The sequence below is a fragment of the Acipenser ruthenus genome, chromosome 2, assembly GCF_902713425.1.
Source record: "Acipenser ruthenus chromosome 2, fAciRut3.2 maternal haplotype, whole genome shotgun sequence".
In the NCBI taxonomy this organism is placed as follows: domain Eukaryota; kingdom Metazoa; phylum Chordata; class Actinopteri; order Acipenseriformes; family Acipenseridae; genus Acipenser; species Acipenser ruthenus.
In genome coordinates this window covers 31,153,060-31,177,349 of record NC_081190.1, presented here as the reverse complement: position 1 = coordinate 31,177,349, position 24,290 = coordinate 31,153,060, and the positions used below count along the sequence as shown (strand labels likewise).

The 24,290-nt window shown below is 35.9% G+C and overlaps 2 protein-coding genes across 4 annotated transcripts in view; one reads left to right on the top strand and one right to left on the bottom strand.

Annotated features, from left to right (window-relative positions):
• Positions 1–22,760, bottom strand: part of LOC117408564 (intraflagellar transport protein 74 homolog) — a 34,416-nt gene extending 11,656 nt beyond the window's left edge. Inside the window, exons 1-16 of one of the 3 annotated variants that reach the window (XM_058993954.1) lie at positions 22,697–22,760; positions 21,526–21,660; positions 21,032–21,167; positions 20,884–20,932; positions 20,680–20,778; positions 20,421–20,481; positions 19,690–19,749; positions 19,186–19,247; positions 10,882–11,020; positions 10,448–10,510; positions 7,859–8,002; positions 7,087–7,127; positions 5,669–5,748; positions 3,931–3,984; positions 3,303–3,400; positions 2,499–2,625 (exon numbers count right to left, since the gene is read on the bottom strand). In XM_058993954.1, the coding sequence (XP_058849937.1) occupies positions 2,499–2,625; positions 3,303–3,400; positions 3,931–3,984; positions 5,669–5,748; positions 7,087–7,127; positions 7,859–8,002; positions 10,448–10,510; positions 10,882–11,020; positions 19,186–19,247; positions 19,690–19,749; positions 20,421–20,481; positions 20,680–20,778; positions 20,884–20,932; positions 21,032–21,167; positions 21,526–21,660; positions 22,697–22,723 (1,375 nt within the window). In that variant the 5' untranslated portion in view covers positions 22,724–22,760. Of the gene's footprint in view, positions 1–2,498; positions 2,626–3,302; positions 3,401–3,930; positions 3,985–5,668; positions 5,749–7,086; positions 7,128–7,858; positions 8,003–10,447; positions 10,511–10,881; positions 11,021–19,185; positions 19,248–19,689; positions 19,750–20,420; positions 20,482–20,679; positions 20,779–20,883; positions 20,933–21,031; positions 21,168–21,525; positions 21,661–22,592 lie in introns of all 3 variants that reach the window. The other 2 variants (XM_058993960.1, XM_058993965.1) reach the window with 2 other exon arrangements.
• LOC131698920 (leucine-rich repeat-containing protein 19-like) lies at positions 13,412–19,340 on the top strand. Its single transcript, XM_058993971.1, has 5 exons — positions 13,412–13,471; positions 14,393–14,478; positions 15,033–15,546; positions 16,128–16,325; positions 18,098–19,340. Exons 2-5 carry the CDS (start codon positions 14,401–14,403, stop codon positions 18,352–18,354), a joined length of 1,047 nt encoding a protein of 348 aa, XP_058849954.1. The 5' UTR covers positions 13,412–13,471; positions 14,393–14,400; the 3' UTR covers positions 18,355–19,340.
• Positions 22,761–24,290: the final 1,530 nt, after the last annotated feature.

Here is a 24,290-nt window from a genome sequence, read left to right as displayed (position 1 = left end):
CATTAATTTTATTGTAACATTATACCTTACTTATCACGGATTTAGCGCATTATGTTAGTTTATTAATGAATATTAATGAATGAATTAATTTTATATAGCGATGACAAGGCTGTTCACGGCTTCATTGTACATGGCGATTAGAAAGTAAGTTTACCACGTCAATGATACGGTGACTTGAAGTGGTAAACTTTCTAATCACCCTGTATAATGTTAAGATGTCGGTTGCCTGTACTAACAAGGGGGCAGCTGTAGATTTAGTGGATATTTGCATTACGATTAGCAGGTCACTCGTGATCTCGGCATCGTCTGTTTGGTACACAGTGGCAGCCAGTCTCCTGAAACAACTTTTTAAAGCTGCACTGGTCTGTGCAGAAGCTGCACAGATTTCTGCTGGTGGAGTTTAGTGACGTCACGCAGCAGCCCTCGAAGAGAGCGCATCTCCGCGATTCTGTGCAGAACTGCAGAAATCTGTGCTACAAGAACTCGACCACCGCATGCACGTCTCTGATTACAGATTATAGAAAGACGCAACTAAAACACTGTGGAATAACGTTTCCACAATTTTCAAGGCTTTTCCAGGCCAATCCGAAAAATAAACAATCAAATTTAAGACTTTTCAAGGCCTTGAATGTTACCAAGTGAAGATCAAGGCTTTTCAAGGTCTTCCAAACCCATTACGAACCCTGTACATAACAGGAAATGATTTTAGCATAAATAGTTGTATATCTGAACACCTCTGCAGCCAAAGGGTCGATTGGCACTTCTGTTTTTTGAGATCTCATCATTACTTCAAGCATATTGTGCTCTAAAAGACCACAGTTCTGTTTATATCACTTGTTTCTGCTTAGATCACCTAGATACTTCTTTGTAGAAATACATGACTTCTAGAACGTTTGTATCAAACGTTTTATTTAGCATTCCTCTAATATGCTATATTTTTACTAGGATTGTTACAATTGTCCACATTCTAATTAAGCTACAAAAACGATTTCCATTAAAACCTGCAAATGTATACTTGCTCAGAATAGCACATAATCAAGGAAATGCTACTGGGTGCTATTTAGCATGTTGATAAGACACATTTTGGGTGAATATGCATTGAGAGGCTGAACACAAAGAAAGGAAATCCTTGACAATGATACAACAGCAAGCTAAGATTATTTGCTAACTACACCCAGTAAAAAGGAAATCGGTGAGGGAGGCAATTAGCAGGCCAGCCTCAGTCATATCACAGTTTATATTAATTTACTCCTATAAGCCAAATATATCTCAGATGTATGACAAAAGTTGTTAAAGGTTGCCCAGCACCACCCAGGGTTTTTTTTCCCTCCAAAAAAGGATTTTGAAATCAAAACATCAAATATATTTTGTTTTATAGTCAACGAGGTATAATTAAACAGTTCTTGTTATTTAATGAAAGCAGTGAAACAAAATCAGTGTAAGACTTATTGTTGTCAACATTAATATTTGTCATGTTATAACTAGGGGATTTCCTTTAACCCTTTGTCAGCTGCAAAGGGTGCAAATGCACCCCAGCGTATTTAAAATGAAAAATTATCATAATTCTTTGAAGATCCTAGAATAACCTTATATATGATTAAACATTAAATTGATTATTTTTATTTTGATGCCAAGCCTTGTCATTTTTCCATCTTCAGCTAGTTACAAAAAATGGAGTCATTCATTATACTGTATAGGCTACCACGAGCAAGGAAAGATGTAGAAAAAATGTATCATGTCTAAAATGATTGATTTAGCCCAACAGATACATTTTTTTAGCTCTACATTTCCAACGTTTGACCTGTTCTCTTAGAATGAGCATCTAAGTGTGTATAATACATTCATTTCCAGCACTGTATTTGATTGCAGCATTCTATACAGTATCCTGCTTATTACCTCCTGCAGTACATTATTGAAAAAATATATACTTTATTCCGTGAGTTGCAAAAAAGATGTCTTTCATATACTGTAGGCTACCACTTTTGACTTGTAGAATAGATGCCTAAGATGACCATTGACAGGGCTTTGATAATGGCACTACTTAGATTGGATTTCTTTTAGTTTTATTATTCGAGGGTTGGAGCCTTTCTATCTTTTTTTTTTGTTATTTTTGCTGCGCACTATGGTTTTATATTGCCAAAAAAACTGAAGCTGCTTTTTTATGCATAATGCGACTTCATACTGAAGCACAGATATTTGTTGCCAAATTGTTTGTTTAGGTATTTACTAGATTTTGTACATGCTGAGTTTCCATGTACAATATCATATTTATTTGTGTAGTTAATATTTGTGTTTGACATTTTAAAGGCATTTACTGTTGACAGCACTGTTTTGTTTTTAAAAAACAAATACAATGTTTTAAAAATGCTTAGCGCTTAAAAACAACTTGGTATACTATGGAAACACAGAAGATACCATTCCAACCGCATTTATGATTTCCCTGATGGTTTCCTACAAATGCCAACACTTTCTGAACACACAAGCTTTCTAGCTCTCACCTGAAGAGAGGCCTTTGGCTGTGTTCTGGGATTTATGCATTTCTGTCTCCTTGAAATTGAGGTCCTCTTGCATGGATTTCAGTTCATGTGCTGTGACATTCGACATCTGCCTCAAACGGTTCATATTCTGTGGGCAAAATAAATAAATATGTTGCCTCAAGAAATGAGCAAAATATACACTTAAGTTATTTCTTGATTTTTAATATGATACACTTCCTCTATACTCACTAGGAGGCCCTATCTATCTTGTAATTAATTGTATAACTATCACACTGCACAAAGACTATTAAACAGCAACAACCATGACCACCAGCTCAATTTATGGTACTGTATAACATATCTAGCACCCAAATCACCTGAAAGAGCTAGGGCTTACTTTTCCCCATTCATTATTGGGCTTTGAATACCCCTTGAAAGTCTTAAATAGCGAATTAGCTTGCTGTGTTACCTAGCACCCTCAGTGTAAGTACTTAGATAATTACAAGCTGGTATTCATTTTACAATTACTATATTTTGACATTTTTAAACATAGCATTCTTCAGTGTTTTATCTGTGAATATATGAGATGTCTGTTTGAGGAAACACATCAACAGCAACTGCCTAAAGATGTTAATAACAGCTATTTACCTATACAATACTGTATTTAGCTGATCTTAATAAATGACAGCATGTGAGAAGAACCCATAATGTCCGCCATATTGGTGTTATCTGGTTGCTATGAAAAAATAAATAGTCAAATAATGTCTGAAAATACTCTTAAAAAGCAATGGGGTTTAGAATAAAAGGTTGTGAAATAGCACTTACCCTGCTTGTATGTTCCAGAAGTGCAACAATGCTGGCCTCAACCTGTGCTTTGCGCTCCAGCTCTTGTGCTTTATTATCTTCATATTTTTCCAGAAAATCTTGAATTGGAAATTATTCAATAAGGATTATTAAAATGTGCTGCAGTCAACAGTATACTCATTTGTGTTTTATTAGCGGTCTGCCTTTCAGGAAAACTTAGAAAAACATTTCATATATACAAAAACAGACAAGTTAGTCGTATAAATTATGTGTTATCTACAAAAAGTGTCACGTTAAAAGAAAAAAAGAAAATCAGCTATGAAGACGGGAAGATGGGAAATAATTTAAATGGTACACAACTGGGCCTAACTTTGTTCCCTGGTTTTACTGTCTGTGAAGAAGTGCTTACAAGGTTTCAAAAAGGGGGACCTCGTTATTAAGTTACAGTAGTCAACTGATTAGTTGTAATAGTTGTGGCAATACCATATATTTGCTATAAAATGTGCCACCACCAACCAACCAACCAACCAACCAACCAACCAACCATGCTAGAAATAGGATTGGAGATATTTTTAGATACACTTTTTACTTTTTAAAATTTCAATACTTATTTGCAAAACTAGCAGTATAAACTGAAAGTTTCACTTACTCTCCATCCCCTCGTCTTTTCGCTGGAGCTCTTTGTACTTCTGATTTATTCCCCCTGCAAATACAGAAACAATTCACATAGAAATATAAACTACATTATTATACAATTATACTCTTATTGTCAAATGGAAATGTATTATACGTACAGTTCAATAAATATAACTAGCATATTTTTTTATTGTTTTGTATGAGACAAACAAAAGAGAAAACTCTAGGTTATTATCATAACCCTGGTTCCCTGAAATAGAAATGTAATCATTATCTCGTGGGTACTAATCCTTTGATACCATCTAAGCTGAATAGATATTCCAAAGCTGCACATAGTGCCAGTGACACAGTCGTGCCTCAATTTTTCCCTCAAGACTGCTGCAATAAGACGCAGCGACCTTGAAGGTTAATGGTTACATTTCTATTTCAGGGAACCAGGGTTATGATAAACGTTCCTTTTCAAGTACGAAATATAACCATTACCTCATGGGTAGACAAACCAAAGCTGTTGCAAGGAATCTGCAGACCAATTAAAAGCTACAAGGCACGGGAAAGGCCACCTTGCGCCTTACCATGAGGAACCCAGTACAAGTAACAAGAGTAAAAACATTGAGGGGGAGCTTGCCCTCCAATTTTATGCTGTAAGGGTCAAGCTCGAGGCCGCCTTTACCACTCTTGTTCCAAACCCAGGGTTTTGTGGATCGACAACATTCAGCAGATAGAAACGCGTAAAAGTGTGGGGCGTAGCCCACATCGCTGCATAGCAAATCTTGACTGTTGCGCCCTGGAATAAAGCCCACAAAGTTGCCATGCCCCTGGTTGAATGGGCAGTGAGCGTCTCTGGAGAGGGCAAGTTGGCTCGTTCATATGCAGTCTGAACCATATCTGTGATCCATCTTGATAGCCTCTGTTTAGACACTGTGTCACTGGCACTACGTGCAGCTTTGGAATATCTATTCAGGTTAGACGGTATCAAAGGATTAATACACATGAGGTAATGGTTACATTTCATACTTGAAAGGGAACCACTAAACATTAGAGGTAGCCATGGAACACTTATATATGTATTTTACAGGAACAGCAAGTATTTGCACAGATAGCTTCAACTATATCTAAATACACTGGTAAGTTTATTTCATTACTGTATGTAACTTGTTCTTACCTTCTAAAGTTGTATGAAAATTAATGAATGGAAGTTGAAGTGGAAAGCAAGTAAGGAGAAATAAAACAGGACAGGGAAACAGTATGGCAGAAAATGCTGAGCCTGACATTAAGTACCAAATAGTTTGTTTTGCATATCACAAATTTGTATTGGTTTGTCAGCATTGTACAAGGCCAAAGCTAAGTATAACAATATCTAAGCGACACTGAACAACAGTAAAATGGATAACTATCTTAAGGCAACCAATCCTTTGAATAACTTATTATAAATTTTACATAACATTGTCAGTATTGTACACATATTTTCATCCCTCATCATATGCTCAATTACCCATATGTTCAGTTAATCTTTGGGTGATTTCCAGAAAGCAGACAGAGTTTGCAATTATATCCAATTCAAAGGCAGGGCATTCAACAACAAAGCACTCCTACACCCCACACCTGTGTTGGAGAATCAGGGTTTACAGGTTTCCCCTTAGCTGGAAATCAACCTTTAACCTTCCTTCACTAAGGAAAATGTTTGCTACCTTCCAAGCCAACATCTAAAGGTTCAAGATAAAATCTAATCAAGACAGGTAATGACAGCTTACCTTGCTGTTCCTCCATATCATTGTCTATGTGCCGCATTTCCACATTTACTTGACTAACTTTCTCTCGTATTTCTGTCAACCTGAAATAAGTAAAACGATGTGGTTATATTAGCCCATGCTGAAAATACAAGTCATTGGCTAAGATGTTTAAAAATCTGCATTGCTTGTGAATAACAGAAAAAAAGGCACTGAAGGGTGGACAGAATTTCACACTCCAGGTAAAATGAAGGAGGTGCAAGTGTAACAGACAGCATAAAATTACTGCATGTAACTATTTGTAATCTTGTACAGTACCAGAAATTGTGTTTTAAAATGAAACTACATGTTTGCTATACAATTTGTTTCCTTCAAAAATGCACCTGCATGGTGACTGGAAGTGCACAAAAGTTAGGATGAATGGAATAATAATGTCATCATCTGTATTATTTCTACTACTACTACTATTATTATTATTATTATTATTATTATTATTATTATTATTATTATTATTATTATTATTAATTTCTTAGCAGACACCCTTATCCAGGGCGACTTACAGTTGTTACAAAGTATCACATTACAGAAAATAGCAGTTCTAGAATACAATCAAATCAGTAGTAAGAGCAAATTAAAATGCAAGAAAATAAAAATTCAAGCAAATAATTATGTTGGAGAGCGATTCCAACTAAGAGCAGTTAAACTTAAAAATATTTGGTTATAACAGTATATTTCGTTAAGAGCAAGTAGTAAGCACCATAAATGGATAAGAATGATTTCAAATAAGAGCAATTACAAAAAACATGAATATGGTTACCTTTAAGAGTAAAATCAAGTACAAGATACAGAAAGTATAATTATGATTGTGAGCAGTAGTAGAATATAACAAAGTGTGGTACAGTTAAGCACAAGTACAAGATGATGCAAGTACTGGTACAATTGGGTGCCATATAGTTCAGTATAGTAAGGAGGCTGTGTGTTCCAGTGGTTAAAGAAAAGGGCTTATAACCAGGAGGTCCCCGGTTCAAATCCCAGCTCAGCCACCGACTCATTGTGTGACCCTGAGCAAGTCACTTGACCTCCTTGTGCTCCGTCTTTCGGGTGAGACGTAATTGTAAGTGACTCTGCAGCTGATGCATAGTTCACACACCCTAGTCTCTGTAAGTCGCCTTGGATAAAGGCGCCTGCTAAATAAACAAATAATAGTCGAGAGTTGTGATGTTTACAGATGCTGTCTGAACAGGTGTGTCTTGAGGAGGCGCCTGAAGGTGGTCTGGGACTGAGCAGTTCTGACATCCATGGGTAGGTTGCTCCACCGCTGAGGGGCAAGGGTGGAGGGAGCAGGCTCTGGAGGCGGGGGAGCGGAGGGGGAAATAATAGTCTGGAGCCCTTTAAAATCAATGTTACTACAGAGAACTGTAGTTTAGAAAAATGCCACTTACTGTCTCTCCATGCCAGCTATTTCCTGGTTATCTTCTTTAACCTAGAGGGAAAAAGAAAGACAACTGGGGTACTTGGCAAAACAGTCTAATCATGGAGATATTGCTTGATTTCACAGGGCTGAGATGAAACTCACATATTGATAGACCATCCAGCACTGTATTGTATTACCAACAATTATTATTGTTCATCACATTAGAACAACACTCACCTATGGAATACATGTCTCAACTTTTACATGTTTGCCAGGAAAAAGAAGATTTCACACAGTCAATCCCCTTTATAAAGTATTTTAGCTTGACACATTCAACAAATATAACTCCAACATTGTGATTTGCGGAAAACATTTTCTTTATTTTTTTTATTTCACACTTGTTGGTGGACTAGTGTATTCAGACCATGCTCCCTCCTGCAACAACGCCGATGCTCTTATTGAAATGATTGGTGTATTGTAGGATCACAAAACAAGAGGGAACATGATCTGTATACACTGCTATGTTTATAAGAGAAATGTTCCTTCTCCTGGCGAACGCTCACCCAAGATATTTACGTAAGGGTGAATAAAAATATCAATACAATTGGGATTATGCAAAAAAAAAAATATTTTGCCAAGTTATGGACAACGCAGGATACAGCTCAGTTAAAGGTAAACATTACAGGGAACATATTCTGTATAATCAAAAGCTGAGAGGAAAGAGGTTAAGTTATATATTTATATAGGCTAGTAAATGGTTACCTAGATAACTCTAAAAAGAGGTAATCAGTGTTTCTCACCTGCTTCAACAGTCTCTCTCTCTCTTCCTGGGGGGATCCCATGGCTTTATCCTCAGCAATCATCTGGTCTCGTCGCAACTCAAGCTCATGTAGCTTTTCATGCAGCAGGACTGCCTCTTGCTTCACCTGAGAGTGGGCTATCTCCTGAAGGACAAAACAGTTGTGCTTAAACAAGGGGTTTCAGGTTAGTCTGCCTTTTCACTGCATTGGATTAACTTCAAACTTTGTTTACAACATACATTTCAGAACAGTGTAGTACCAACAATTACTATTGTTAATCACATCAGAAACTCACCTATGAAATACAAGTCTCAACTTTTATTTGGGAGCATTTGCCAGGAAAAAGAGGATTTCACACAGTCAGTCCCCTTTATAAAAGTATTTTAGCTTGACACATTCAACAAATATGACCCCAACATTGTGATTTGCGGAAAACATTTATTTATTTATTTATTTATTTTAATTTCGCACTTTATGGATGGACGACCGCCACCCACTATATGGACATCAGCCGGCACACCCTTGTCTCCCATCGAGAAACAGCTTTCTGTCCTCCACTGTACCACTGACCATATCATCGGAATCTACCAGAATCACCCTCTGGCAAAAAGAATGGGAGAAATTGAGTGACAAAGCTGTTGAATAGAGCCGGCGAGGAATTATCCCCAGTGCAGAGTTGGCATCTAGCCTCAATTACAAACGGCACACATGGCAGAGCCTGAACAGACTGCAAGTGGGTTTCGGCAGATGCAACTTTCTCATGAAATCATTGGGACTCTACACAACAACCTTTGTGTATGTCAGGAGAAGCAAACCATGGATCATCTCCTGGGATGCCCTGCAGCACCACAATGCACTCCACAAGATACGGCAATACCAACACCAGCACCGGTGGCCTGTGCAGAATACTGGGAGAAGACCATATAGAAGGTTAGCCTGGAGACACGACAAAGAGGAAGAATTTCAGAACACCAAATGGTTTGTTATTCTTTAAGTTATGTTGATTCAAAATTATGGTACTATAGTATAGTGAGTTAATTAACTGAGTTCATCCAAATGACTAGGGAAATGCATTTTCAGTGCAGTTGGTACAGTACAAGATTTTCTCGGGTCACAATATTCAATATATTTCTGAATGGCTGTTACAACACTGCAATTTTTTGGAATATAAAATGTTTCCTTTTTTGGTGGTGGGTGTGGATATAAAGCTGAAGCAAACACCTGTGGTAGATATACAGATTGGGAGTCTACCTGTTTATGTCCAGCTATAGCGGGCCTCTAGTAAGCACTAGATACTTGCTGGAAAGTTGCAGCATCAACTGTGAATTGAACTTAAAATGAATATGTGCAAGTGCCAGCTTTTTCATGTTGACTTGCTGTATTCAAAGATCAGTTCACAACTACTGGACAGCAAATACTAAACAAAGACTCCAAATGGTCCAAATGTATTTAATTATCCACCACAACCAGCCAATCAATGCCTTTCACAGACAAAAGCAACCAGCCTGTCAGCTCGACTGGAGCTCAGACAGCATCTTTCAACAACAACAAACCGAGACAATTCAGAAATATTGCTCTACTCGGATCTCGCACTCTCCAGATAAACTATAAGCAGAAAGTTTCGTGTTTTCTCCTCATTTATGTATGTGAGTCTTTATGAACATGACACTATTTTCATTCCTTATCTAATAATGTGACAGGAAAATCATTGAATGTACATTGAATGAAAACTGGTTTAAATATTAAATATGTTTCAATCAAACATTAAAACATTACAAACATTTGTCTCAGACTATGCACACTGAAGAGCTTTATTTCTGCAATAGCGTGTTGATTTCTTTATTACCATATTATTACACCGCATTTGCAGACTTTAATACTGGGTTATCATTGGATATGCAATGCTACCTTAGACACACCCGCAAGAGCACCGCATGCAGAAATACCACACTGTCAGGGGAAAATCGCACCAAATTTAGAAAGGTGAACAGATGATGCAAATCTGTGCATTACCGCACAAACATATAGTAATAACGTTACAGGGGGCAATCTCTACATGCTGTTTTCCAACAGCCCCATACCACGTGAGGTTAATAAGTTATAAGTTATATGTTTACAATGCAACTGTGTATTAAAAAAAATAGAGAAAAGGCAATATTAGTATTGACGTATTAAAAATGTTTGTGTTTAAATAGGTCCATCCCCAGAAGGGGATAAAAAAATACTATGTCAAGGTGTAACTTTTTAATTACATTACAACTTAGTTTAATTTGTTTTACCCTCTGGTTGATAATTAACATTATGAAGTCATACTGCTGATTGGTTTGACAACTTGTGACTAGCTTATTGTCTATTGTAAACCCAGTAAACCCTACCTTAAACCCAGTAAACCCTGTGTAATGGGTAATTTAAGACAGATGCATAGCTGTTTTAAACACTGAAAAATACTATGAAATAAATATTTCTGGAAGGTTCAAGCCCTTTGCACCACAAAAATGTTCCAGTACAAAGATTCTACCCCCCTCCCCCCCAGGGTTAAGGAAGCATTTAGAGATTTAAGGAAGCATTCAATAAATACATTAAACTCACAGCCTCCAAAGTTTCCTTCCTTGCGTTGAGTGTATCAAGCTCCTGCTGAAGAGAATCCATCACCTGTAAAATAAATATTGCATGTAATTAAAGCAACATGATTAAATTAAAACAGAGAATGAATCTGGGTTAGTCAAATTATTGTTATATTGTATTTACACTATTTATTTTTTCAATTAATTTCCAAGAACATGGCATGTTATGCTACCACAAAGCCCAATTTTTTATGTGCCAGGAAGCCGCAGTATTTTTTTATAATCTATAGTGTGTCCTTGAAAAACCTGTAAATCTGAATTAATGTTAAAAAAAAAAAACACACACATGCAAAGAACCAAACATTTTCATCACAATGAAAAGGGGGGGCCTTTATAAAGTTGTTCATGTTAATAAGTCTATACATATTTTTAATAATAATAACAATAATAATATCAGACCTGCAGTAGCTGTTCGTTGTTGGTCTTCATATGAGCATATTTAGCCTGTTTCTCAGGAGACATTTTTTTTATAATGCTGTCTGCTGTTTGTTTCTCCCGTTCAATTTCCTCTTCTATGGCTCGGATCATCTCTTCCTTTCTGAAATCAAAGAACCAAAGAGAGTAAGGTAACATAATTCAAGTTTTGTGATTCCATCAAGCTTGTCTATCTCAGGGACAAGCATGGCAGTGTCCCATACTCTGGAATATGACAGGCAGTGTCACATACAGATCTAGAATGTTTTTGTAAATACATTTGTTTTTGTTGTTTTAATACAGTTTTTATTAGGATCTTTTACAACTAGCAGTGAAAATATGTAAAAAAAAAAAATTATATTATATACACATGGGGTGCGATTTGTCAAATTTCCAGTGGAGGGGATAAAATAGACAAACAACAAAACATCATTGCAAGCCTTGATCAATCTGTAGCACACAATTTAAACAGTTGAGAGAATCACTAAGTTACTTATTTATAATACCGAACTGCTAAAAAATCTTTAGGAATCACACATTTGCCAAATCTGCCATCATTCAGGATAAATGCAGTTATTTTTTATGGATACGGTCATACTTGCCAACATTTGAAAACTGTTCAGTGGGAATGATCACATATATTATCATATAATAGACGTATCCCCCAACTAAACACCATACGACCATCATGACAGTAAAAATAGACATAATGAAGTGTTCTTACCTTTGTATAAGTTAGTGATCAGCAATTTGTTAGCTGCACGAAGAGCACGAGCACAGTGTGAGGTTTTCACTAACTACTGTGCAGAATAAATGCATTTTTTTCTATGGGTAAATATCGGGAACTTTCTTCCTATGCATCAGGACGCGGGACATTTGCTAGGAAATCGGGACTGTCCTGACCACATAGGGACTGTTGACTGTTTAACAGCTTAATCTGCAGGAGTTAATTGCATTAATCGACCTTTTTTCCACTCTGCTCAGCGGGTAAAAGTTCCAGTCTTTGGCTCTGGGGCTGTTTAAAAAAAGCTACTGTGGATTTTTAGTGTCCTGTCTTCATTTCTTTTTTCTTTAGTATAATATGCTCTTCCGATGATAATAAAAAATAACAGTTTGAAATACAGCAACTGAATGACATTGACGTAGTTAATTTTCATTGGTCAGTTTGCCTTGCTACGGTGCATACAGCACTACTTTTGGATGACAATGATGGGTAAGTGGAATCCGAGCCTAATCCACTTTATACAGCCAAACTTTATGATCCGGCTCCAGTGAAACTAAATTCTATTCCTTTTTTTTTTTTTTTTTTTAAATCATGTTACAATATGCTATTACGGTCTGAAGTGCTAAGACCAAGATTTGAAGTCAGTTTGTGTAAAAATGATGCAGCATACATTTATCATTTTAAATGTTTAAAATTTCCAGAAGAAATCATTGTTGATTCAAAATCTGTGGAGGGGGGGATGACAACTGAAAGTGCAGAGCCAGGGAAATCTCCCTGTCAAATCGCACCCTATATATTACACACACACACACACACACACACACACACACTAGAGTCAATTATCCAATTTTTGATCAACCGTACTGTCTAATCAACTGAATGCACCTGTAATCACGTGATAAATTACGTGTGGTGTATTACACAAACAGCTTCTGCTGCTGAAATGGCTACGAGATTTAGCTGCGAAAAAAAAGTACCAGCAGACCAAAAATATTGCCCTCGTGACGCTGTTTACGGTTACGTTTTTTCACAAACTCCCTCAAATTATGTTATCACACTGAGCGTCCTTTCTGTCTTCACACAACAAATTACTAGATATACTATAAAACAAAAATGCTGCAAACACTAACATCATCACAAAAACTTAGCTTTCAGTGTTTTCTAACTTCCTGAAATTCAAATAAATCCACTCGACGACGTAAATAAATACGCGACTCCTCTGGGAAATTTTATATTGCAGAAAGTCAGATGGACAGTTCCATGCCAAAAAAACTTTAATAACCATACACACACACACACACACACACACACACACACACGCTTGCTTTCGAGACCACAAAAGTCCCTTTTCAGGGGAGAAGTAAATAAAGATAAATGTGGACAGACAGATCAACAGAAACCTCAAGTCTAATGTCGTTAACAAGTTTTATTAGATAAGATATATGTAAAACATGTAAATGTGACATACAGATCTACATATACCTCCAGACAACGGATATGTTTACAACGACTTGTGGCACCCAGAATGGAACATTCTTTTTTTATAATTATGATACCATCATACTGTACTTTTCTAGATTTTAGAAATGTGTGTTTTATGATTATAGCACAGATCTACTAATAAAATGTATACTTTGTCATGAGGAAGCAGTACTTAAACGTATCTGTAATGGCTGCACAGGTACAGGCTTAACAAATAGCAAAACTGTAGTCAATCTTTAGCTAAAATGAAATCGAAGACTTTTATGACTCAGAACAAAGGTCCATGTGAGGAACACGGCAAAAGTGAAGTTTTACAATCAAGGGAGAAGCAAAGCAGCAACTACATTTCTCATATCTATTTGTTCTCAGGTAGGAGTTATTTATTTTAAAAAATAATACTCACACAAGCTTTAAACTCAAAATTAAAAACTGTACATGAAACAATACAAGATACAATGTGTTTATCACTTACAATCAACGCAGAACTTTCATTTCATGTTTCTTGAAAATCTTAAAAAGGTGCAGGTTCAGGATAAAAGCCTAATATAATTATTCATCTCATAAAGCCTCTAGCCAGCCTAAACAGGAGTTATCTTGTTTTAGAATCCATATCCAAATAACTTATTACGGATTACCTACGACTGAACCAAGATTCTAAAGTGCAGTCATACATTTGTATTAAAATTAGAATAATTGCTCTGAATGCAAGTACTAACAACTGGAATAAAACAAAACAAAACAATTTTATTTAATCCACATACGGTTTTAAGGAGCGTCAAATATAATTGTATATTATTATTACTACTACTACTACTACTACTACTACTACTACTACTACTATTATTATTATTATTATTATTATTATTATTATTATTATTGTTGTTTCGTTTAAAAACCACAGGGTTTTTGGTTTCAAAAACATGTATGTTCTGCCCATTGACTTTGTTGACAAATCAATTAATCCTTTACTGTACCTGGGTTTATTTTTTTTAAGGAATTTGGTCAGTTATTAACAAGCTTGTTTTCTTTCACACTAAAACTGTTCTATGTTCTTACAAAAACAATAGCATTTGGTGTTTCATTCCTGCATTCCCAGATAATAGGTGTATGGCTATGTGGATGATTAGAAATTTCTCATGTCTGGTAGAAGCTTGTACAGGCCTGCCTGGAGATCAGCAAGAACAGGAAAATGACTCTGAAGCAACACCATTCCCTGTTAGTTATACTTGATACATGCCAACCAAAATAAACAAATCATTTCTACACCTAAATCCAATGTGTTTTTATTAGCAAATCTAATGATGATGGCTGCTTGCTACCTACTGCTAGTATGGACGGCATCCTTTTTTCTGGCTTCTGGATTTGCAAATGATGACGTAAGTCAGTGCCATCATTAAAATATACTGTAAATGCAAATAAGTCATTTTCTGGCCCATGGCTGGCATGAAATGAAATCTCTGGAAACCTATTAAGCTCTTTTCTAGCCTGGCTTTAACTTTAGTTCTATTGAAAAAAGAAAAACATTGAACTGAAATTTTACCAAATTACCTAATGTATTTATTTAACCAGGCTAGAACCCTTGAGATATACATCACATTTACATGGGGGTCCTGGCAGGACAAGGCAGCAAGAAATTACATTATAAAATCAATGACAAGAGTAGACAAATCAATTTAAACATGTCCTCCACAAATCACAGTTTTGTTATTTTGTGTAATAGTGTCTGATAGAACAGGACAATCTTTGTTCAAGTACAATGCTATTGAAAAGAGCTGTAGACAATCACCCAATAATTATTTTACAAGAAGGGCATTTTGTCAACTATCCATTAAATTGTGGTACAGAAAAGCTGTTTAGGCTCTTTGCACAAACTATATATAATGGATTTGTTACTCCACTGTTCTATTTATGTTTTTTTTTTTTTTTTCAGATATGTGACTACAGTAACAGGAATCTCACCGCTATCCCGCTTGATTTACCCCTTAATACTACAAAGCTAATTTTGAGCTACAACAAAATTGATATATATCCCAACAGCACTGGTGTTCTTAATAAATATACCAATTTGTCTGAACTCTATCTTAACCACAACATCATCTCAGATTTACCTGGGCACATGTTTCATAAACTCTCCAAACTGAAAGTACTTAATATTGCAAACAATATCATTAGCAGAATTGAGCCAAAAGCTTTCGAAGGCCTGGGCAGCTTGCAAGACCTTGACCTCTGCCACAACCAAATAAACTACTTACATCCAGAGGTTTTTGCAAACTTATCCAGCCTAAAGAATTTGACACTGCGTGGGAACAAACTCCGAACCCTTAAAGAAGGAACATTAAACCTCTTTCGTCTTACAAGCATAAACTTACAGGACAATCCCTGGAACTGTACCTGTAAACTACTGTCACTGCAAAAAAGGGTTAAGGACACAAATGTAACACTAGGTAAGAGTCTGTTTTTCACTTTGGCCTATTCTGAGCAGATCTGTTCTAGTTATTGTTATTTTTGTATTTTTTCAGTTTTTGTTTTGACCTTATTACAAAGTAAATAGTACCATTGAATGTCATTTAATTGCCTTTTTCCATTTCCCTTACTGCATTAAGTAATAATGGATTTGTTTTTGGTTCTGTTGCTTCAATATTTTGTTTTTTCTTTAAATCTGCCTTTACCTGGCCTTTTCTGAGTTAAAGTATGCCTAGTTCATAAGCTTGGCCAATGTAGTTACACAGAGGCATAAAATTATACCCAACACTGCCACCTATTGGCACTAATAATTGCCAATTGCCAAACATATTTTAAAAGGATCTGAATAATCTGATTAATAATACATATTCAGATGATCCTCACAAAAGGTATCATATGTTGCTCTAATGCCTTCTCCCGTCCTACAGCTCTATAGCTACAATATCTTGAGTATATAATATGCGTTCAGATCTAGCCATCTTTTAAAGTTTAAACTGGAAGTCATCCAGTTCCTAATCCTATTATTGTTGTCTTTATTTTTTTATTTTTTTATTTTTTTTAGCAAACTACAACAAAACTACATGTGAAAGCCCAACTGAACTTAAAGGCCAGTGTATCCTGACAGTGCTGATCAATGGCACTCAGTGCTCTGCTGGGTCTACCACAACAAAAGCACCGCAATTCTTAACTATACAATCAAAAGGTAGCATCGCTAGAGACAGCTCATCTGTTACCAATGAAACCAAGACAAAAGAACAAGGTATTGCGATAACTATCAATATTCATGTGTACAAAATCACATAAACACTTTTTTTTTTACATTTCGACTGTAGACCATGACTAATGCAATGTTGGTGGCTCAGTACGGGGCATTCTAACCTCCGAGTTACAGCTTAACAAATACCCCAGCATAATGTTAAGGGGCACTGTGCTACAGGAGGTGTAGTTCTTTAAACCAAGGTCCTGTGTGCTGTGTGGACATTGAAATATCATTTTTTATATTTTGAAGAAGAGCAGGGCTATTAACCCCACTGTTATGGATACATTCTAATACAGGTCAGTAAATCACAGTGGATCTATCCTGCCTCAAAATACTTTACTTTTTTAAAATGAGACTGCAAATTTCTTATGTATTGTAAAATATTACACCATGAGTTAATTGAACAAATACATTTCAGAAGGTGAAAGGAAGGGGCACCATTTTAATAGGGGGAGAAACCTTAATATAAAGGTTAAATGTTCAATTTTTATATAATAATAATAATAATAATAATAATAATAATAAGCAGCTCTGTGAGAAGACTCTCTTATACCAGGACAGGTTGAACTGTAACTATTTAACACAGAACAGAAAACATAATGTGTGTGAAAACATGGGATTGTGATTTTTGACAAAATATATCAGTGGCGACTGGTAAGAGGGAAAGCACATGCCGCACATGGCTGTAGAAATGAATGAGACAAAAGAGGATTTCCAGTTCCTGAATGTCCGACACTTACTTTGAAAGATTAACATAGTACTGTATCTTGCATCAATCCTAATTTTTTAACACTGTGGTGTTACTTGAGTGGTCTTCGTGTTGTTATGCAGGTAAGCAGGCTAAGGCAGGAGAATTCGGTTTCAGACACAATAATTTATTAAACCGATGAAGCAGGACTATTTACAGGAACAAAAACGTCAAACTATTTACAGGTAAAATAAGGGAAAAAAAATAATGCCTGAACACAGGTATCAATGCTTTCTTTAGGAAGACTCACAGGAAGCACCATAACTATCCCTAGCCTATTCCCCATCTCAGAAACCAAAACCAAATGAGCAAACTGAAATGCCTCAAATTATACCTATCCAGGTAACCCCACCTCGTGGCCAACTCAGGTGTATGGGTGAACTTTTAAAATCCAAATATTTAATAATCTTAATACAATTCAAATAATTAAATAAATACCTTTACATTCCTATACTTACCATGGTGTGTGTGTGTGTGTGTGTGTGTGTGTGTGTGTACATATAGTCAGTTCAAAAGTCCATAAGTGAACTATACAAGTTATTAATGTAAGGGACGCAGCTCCATCACAAACATGCACAAAAGTAAATCTAGAGGTAGAAGTAGAAATAGGTAATCAATCAACAAATTAAATTGACATTGGTAATGTCCTGAGGGAATGTTTCATAAACCAGAGCTTGTGTTGGTGGATAGAGGGATTAGTAGGCACAGGCAGGGAAAAGCAGAAGACAGAAGCAGGAAAACAAATTATACATTTTAGATATATGTATCACTCCTAAAATGAACACGTAGTATTAAGTACAAGGGGGCCAATTGCGCCCCACCTAAATGGCACCCCTGGTGAAAGGCATACAGTTCACGTTGACATTTGCTTTCACAGTCTATTTGTGGCAGTTGTTTCTATAGCTGCTTTCAGTAAAACTAACTTCCCTTTGGTCATGAATAAAGTTTGTTTTGTAATCAGTTACAAAGTTTCTTCTTCTTCCATCTAATTTTTTTTATATTTTTTATGTTTTTCCAAACCAAGATTCCCAACCTATTGGGAGCAGCTGGCATTTTCTACTGGGAGTGATAGTGGCTGCCCTGAGCACAGCCACGCTCATTGTCTGCGCTGTGAAATGTCCAACATGGTATAAGATGTTTTTCAGCTACCAGCACCAGCAGCTACAGGAAGAAGATCTAGATACCTTAGAAAACATGGGCAAATTCACAGACGATGAAGATGGGTTTATTGAGGACAGATATATTGATTCAGTGGAATGTAATGATAACAGAGAGAACTGAATGGTACTTGATAATTCCATGCAACAGGAAAGACACGTGAGGTTCTTGATAAGTAAAGACGTAAATGTTTTTATTCGTTCCTGACGCCCAGTCTAGAAATGGCCTGCAACTTGGAGAATCACATAATTGTACAACCTTAGCCTCTGTGTTTTAGAATAACATCCCTGTTTAAAGCCCTGCACAAAGATACTGTGATATCTGCACAGATACATAAAGAAATAGCAGCAGAAAGATTATAGTATGTAGTTACCTGGCTTGTTAAACACGTAGACAATGAAAGCTATGTAAGTCAACGCACCACAAAATACTTAAATTTGATTATTTATAATAAATTGTGTACATTTTAAATATCAAAATTAATAACACACTCATTTAATATTTACTCTGGCAGTTCCAAGATTTCATTTATTTGTATTTGGAATATTTAATGTATTGTAGAAACATCAATTTCGTGCAATGACAAATTAAATGTGGTGGTGTTATAATAAACTTTATATACAAGCACCGAAACTTAAGCCATGTACCTGCCTTGGATTTCTTTTTCACAAACAGATATTAAATTGTAAGTCTTTAGACAGCCATTTTCTGCCAGAATTGTCATGGTTAAATTACTGTCTTTATTACTTTCCAAGTCTAAAGAGGCTGCAAAAGCAGGAAAACTTATAACACATCTCATGGGGGATGCTATGTGTCTTTTTAATGCAATTAATCTAAAGATACCAGATGTCAATCTAGAAATCAGTGTAATTTTAACTCTACTGATATCATGTACTGCATAAATTCAGACAGTGTTGTTTTTAGTATGCAAGGTAATAGTGCTTCAGTACTTACTCACGTCTCTCTGTAAAAATGACATCCATGCTTTTGGCTTCTCTATCATTTTGTGCTCTCAGCTGAAAAAAGAAAACAGGTCTAACAAACTTAATTCATTTTTTTTTTTCTAAATTGTTATTGTTTGTATCCTGCTCAAATAAAATCAAAACATTGTTAGCTGTTTCTTCCTGGTATTATTACAATTATTTTATTTTTTGTATGCCTTTGCCTATGCACTTGCTTCAAAAAAGCATTATAAATGTGATTTAAGCTGGTACAGTGTTTGAAAAAAGGTGCATTAATTGCATGAAAGGCTTCAAAATGATATCTACAAGAAAAATAAATACATACATTCCTTTACATCTTTCCCCTTGCAAACCCCACTTTCATGTTCAATTTAACACACACACACACACACACACACTTCCCTTGGCATGAACAAAGGAAAGGGAAGGAAAATTAAGATAATTTAACAGTTTCAAGTTATTATTTTATCATTTTTAATTTACGTGATTTACTTACCATATTAACATCATTCATAACTTCCTCCATTTCTGTGTTGGTGTTCAATTTGTCTACTAGCTGAAAAAGTGCATATTAATACATTAGTGAAAAAACAAGACAAGACTGATCCTTATACTCCTATACCACTAGATTGGGTAAGAAATGAGACTTTGCAGAAGACCATGCTAGAGATAAGTAGTTGGATTTTAAATATCCTTCATATCTTAAATTTACACACAGGCGGTATAGTGTATGGCCAAAGCAAGTTTTATCCATCCCTCATTTCCAGAGTAACTTTTGTCAAACCAATGCTATGCCCCTGTTCAATTAAATCTCCCAAAAGCTACCAGGACAGCCAAGTCTCACTCTTTTAAACTTTTTCACCACTGTAAATCTCTCTCTCGCTCTCTCTCTATATATATATATAGTTTAGAAAGTTTAGCAATAAAGTAGGGTTCACTTTTTGCAATGATATTTTAGTTTGTGCTGAAACAAAACAAATAAATAATAAACATGTATTTTATTTACTATTTCAAACAGTCACATAAAACAATTTGTTAAACCACAGGTAACCAATAACATACAATTTGTATGCCTTCTTTTGAACACTGAATTGAATTGGGGGTGTGCCATGTGTTGATGACATCATACCACCAGACAGCAAATGATCTTCATAAATCAAGACATATGGCACTACAACCAGAACCATATACTTTTAGCTCTAATTATGTGCTAAAGCAAATACATACCATGTTGTAATCTGCCAGTTGTCCTTGCATTTCCTTTATTTCAATAGCCAAAGCTTCAGCTCTGAAATGAGATTAAAAGGTGATCAAATTGAAATTGTATTATTACTGGTACTGCACATTCTAATGTTTCTAATGAGTGTTTTATGGATAGTCTAATAACGTTACCAGCCATTTCCAAAAATCTACAAGAATCTGGGGCTTATCTGAATCATTATAAAAGACCACTCTTGGAACAAGGACCAACAGTTTCTGTACTTACCTCTTCTCATAGGACAGATAGACAGAATTCTCTTGATTGAATGTGTCTATTTCTTTTTGCAATTTGCTGACCTCTGTTGTAAGTTCATTTATCTTGCTCCTGTTAAGGGGTACAAAATATTATAGCCTGTTACATCTGTAAATGTTACAAGTACAGATTAAAAAATGAACATTTAAGAAACTATTCACTTTAAGCCTTGCATACCTAAGGAGTCCAAGAAAATAAGACTTGTCCATGATTTGTCTCTGTGGTCCTAAAATCAGAATAAAAAAAGCGAGTTACATTACATTTTGAAAACCAGATGGTGCAATACATCTTTAAAGTTAACTATTTATGTGATGAGAGATAATACCTTTCATGCCAGTCTTCATGCCACTCAGTCCTTGCTGGGTAACGGGACGGTCTGCAACTTTGATCTGAGCAGAGAGGACCCCGGCTGTTCCCATTGGTCCTCCACGAGTGCCTGGACGACCTGTCCCAGGAGGCATCTGGAACAGTTCACACATACAGTTCATCTTTAGATATTTGATCCATTGCAAAACACAAACTCCAAGTAAGCTGTACTGTACAAAATTCCTTGTAGTAATATTTAAATGAATCTCACAATCATTTGATTAATTAATCAATCAATCAGACAAATCAACAGCAGTCTTCTCATTTACATTTTTTCTCCCAAACTAAAATTGACTAATATTGATTTGTTTTTCATTGTTAAAATGTACATACAGGATACCTAACGTTATATAGTAAGGTTAAGTATGAAGCATTACAAGAAAATTAACAAGATAAGGCATTATTTGTGACCAATTAAATACAATGACCCTATATTAATAAACTGCATCTTACCACTGTTCCAACCCTAACAGCTGTTGCTGGGGGTCTGATAGCAGTAGGCGGTGGTCTTCCTACACCTTGTACCACACCACCTTTCGTCGTGGGGCGTCCTGATGGGGGTCTTTGACTTGCCATCTTTGACTCAAACTGTTTTGGATAGACAAAGTAATTGTGAGTGAATTAATACAGGGTCATGGTCAATAAACAAATAGACTGACAAAAACATAATGAGAAGTAAAATAGAATACAAAAAGGGACATACTCTATGCTCAACCTTTACTTTACACACATTTGTTAGCATTTATTTAACATTACAAAAATACTAGTGGGGTCCTTTAGGAGCTAGTTATGCTATTTTTTCAGTTGTTTTCCCTTTTTCTGTAAACCAAATCTATATAATAATAACGCAGACATACAATATTCATATCCCAAAGCCTTCCTTTGTGAATTGGAGCTGTTTTAAGCAGTTCTGTTTGATTTTTTATTCATATTATTTTTTATTTCGGTCTAAAGAAACAAGTGGTACCAAAGATACCCATTTCATTCAACAATAATATGATGCATGGACAGGAAAATGGTGTCTACTTTGTCACACATGTACTAACCTCTCACGAGGTTTTTCTAATGAACCGAATAAACCAATCCAATCTTTGACTACGTCTGCAAGTGTACGTTATTTTTCTGCCTTAAGAAACATGGGTTGTTTGGATTATATTTACTGAGCAATTGAATCGTCAACGATAACAGGAGTTTTTAATTTGCATGACACTACATACATACTTTTCTGCAAATATCCCAATATCTCTAGAATTTTTTTTTGCATTTACTAATTTAGTACCCAAAACGTTATCTAAACAAATACTTTTAACACGGTGTAGCTAAAGTTAAGACAACAATATTGGAAAATATGACCACAGAACATTCGAGTACGAAGTTACAGTTTGTGACTTTATCGTACAGCTAGCTGCTACCTAACACATATTTAGCAATTTTGGAGACACTCTAGACTCAAATAATTATCATAATAATAATTAATTATTCGTTTTCAGATTATTTTCCTTAACTAAATGTTAACCCACCTTAAGTTACGTCTCAGTGGATGTTGCCTTTTCTTACTGCGGACTCTTCCTTTGTAACCCAGCAACCAAAAGCTGCTATCGCGATAACTGAATTTTCTACTCACACTGATCTGCACTCTGTGGTGTTCCATTCAAATCTTGTATGGTGTAGCTTTAAGTCGAGGCTCGTTCCCATCAGCGGATAGGACCTCTGGAGTGGCGAGGGTGTGGTTTCAACTGAGGGGCTGCTGTGATTGGATGCATTTTCGTTAATGTTGTTTCAGAGAGTTGGTTATATTTATTTTACAGTTATGGCCTGATAGCAGGCTTGAACTGTAGAGAGAGATCATGTTTGGAGGCATATGAAATAACCTAAATATTTTAAACCATATAGGGCACTACACCTAGTTGAGAATCTAGTCATTCAGTTTCATCTTCCCAAGCAAATATGTAAATATCAACATTATTGACTAAATCTTTTTTTTTTAGTGTGTATGATATGTATGAATATCATCAGCCTAGCAACACATATTAAGATACATATATAATACTGGTTGACAAAGTGCTGACACTAGTACTAAAAATAAGTACCATAACAAATGCAGTTTGGAAGGGTGGAGGAAGTAAGATATGCTTTTTGATAATAAAGGCTAGAGTCATGCACTGAAGGAATGACTGAAACGTTGAACATCATTGTGAGTCACTGCAGCTTTGGTGGGCTTTGTTACCTTTCTTACCTTTGTCAACCACATGGGAACACTTCACTACTTCTTCAGCTCTCCGGGCTCTGACGTGAACTCGATCCTCACATGTGAATACAGTATATCAGGTGAGCATATGTCCAGTTTCATTGCTACTTTGTGTGCATTATATTGTAAACAACTCAATAATGGGCTTCACTGAAGGGAAATTCTTTCCAACCGACAGTATGAAGTTGTAGGAATGATGTTATACAACAGAGGTGAAACACTTAGTTATTGTGCCTTTCATCTTTCACCATGACTAGAATCTACATAAAAGCTAAGGTGTGTTTTTGTTATGCTTTTGAGGAAGGAAGCATGAGGCTAAGGGGTTGTCATAAATGTCACAATGTTTTGTAATCTCACCATCATCTTCCAACCATGCCGCTAAACATTTTAGACAGGTGGGCCTCCATACAGGTTTCAGCACTATTTTACCTGTGATAGCCCTCATCACTTTCACTGCACTGCACTTATAGTCTTGTTTTGGCAAAACAGTTTCATTTTAAACTGTTTGTAACATTTATTGTTGTGCTTTGAACCCTACCATATAACTATACAAAGGTGTCAAATGTAATGTGGGGTTATCAAATCACTTTGGTTTAGAAAAGGTTTTAGACACTAAGCAATGAGATTTTTTAGCTAGAGTAGCCACGGGATGTTCATTGTCACAGCTTCCTCTAGCCCATAGGGGGAGCTATTTCCACATATTCAGAGGTTTAAATCCACGAGTTGGTCCGTTTGCTTCAATTACATTCACTCTTGTCAGGATGCTGTAAACTTTTGATCAGAGCATCTTCACTGCAAAGGCCTCATGGAATCTTGGCATACAAGGGTTATTCCCTGTTCATGATGGAGTGTGATGGACACATTTGACCTGTTAATACACTAGGAACTGCTTTTATATACAGTGCTGATGCTAGCTAATTCAGCTTTATGTAAATTATGGAAACGCAGGGCCCCCAAGCCCCAGTGGAAC

Bases quoted from the DNA above. Each gene is read 5' to 3' on its own strand.
- LOC131698920 (XM_058993971.1), top strand. From the start codon at position 14,401: ATGATGATGGCTGCTTGCTACCTACTGCTAGTATGGACGGCATCCTTT. The intron at 15,547-16,127 runs GTAAGAGTCTGT...TATTTTTTTTAG, and splicing joins GGACACAAATGTAACACTAG to CAAACTACAACAAAACTACA. The intron at 16,326-18,097 runs GTATTGCGATAA...TTCCAAACCAAG, and splicing joins AACCAAGACAAAAGAACAAG to ATTCCCAACCTATTGGGAGC.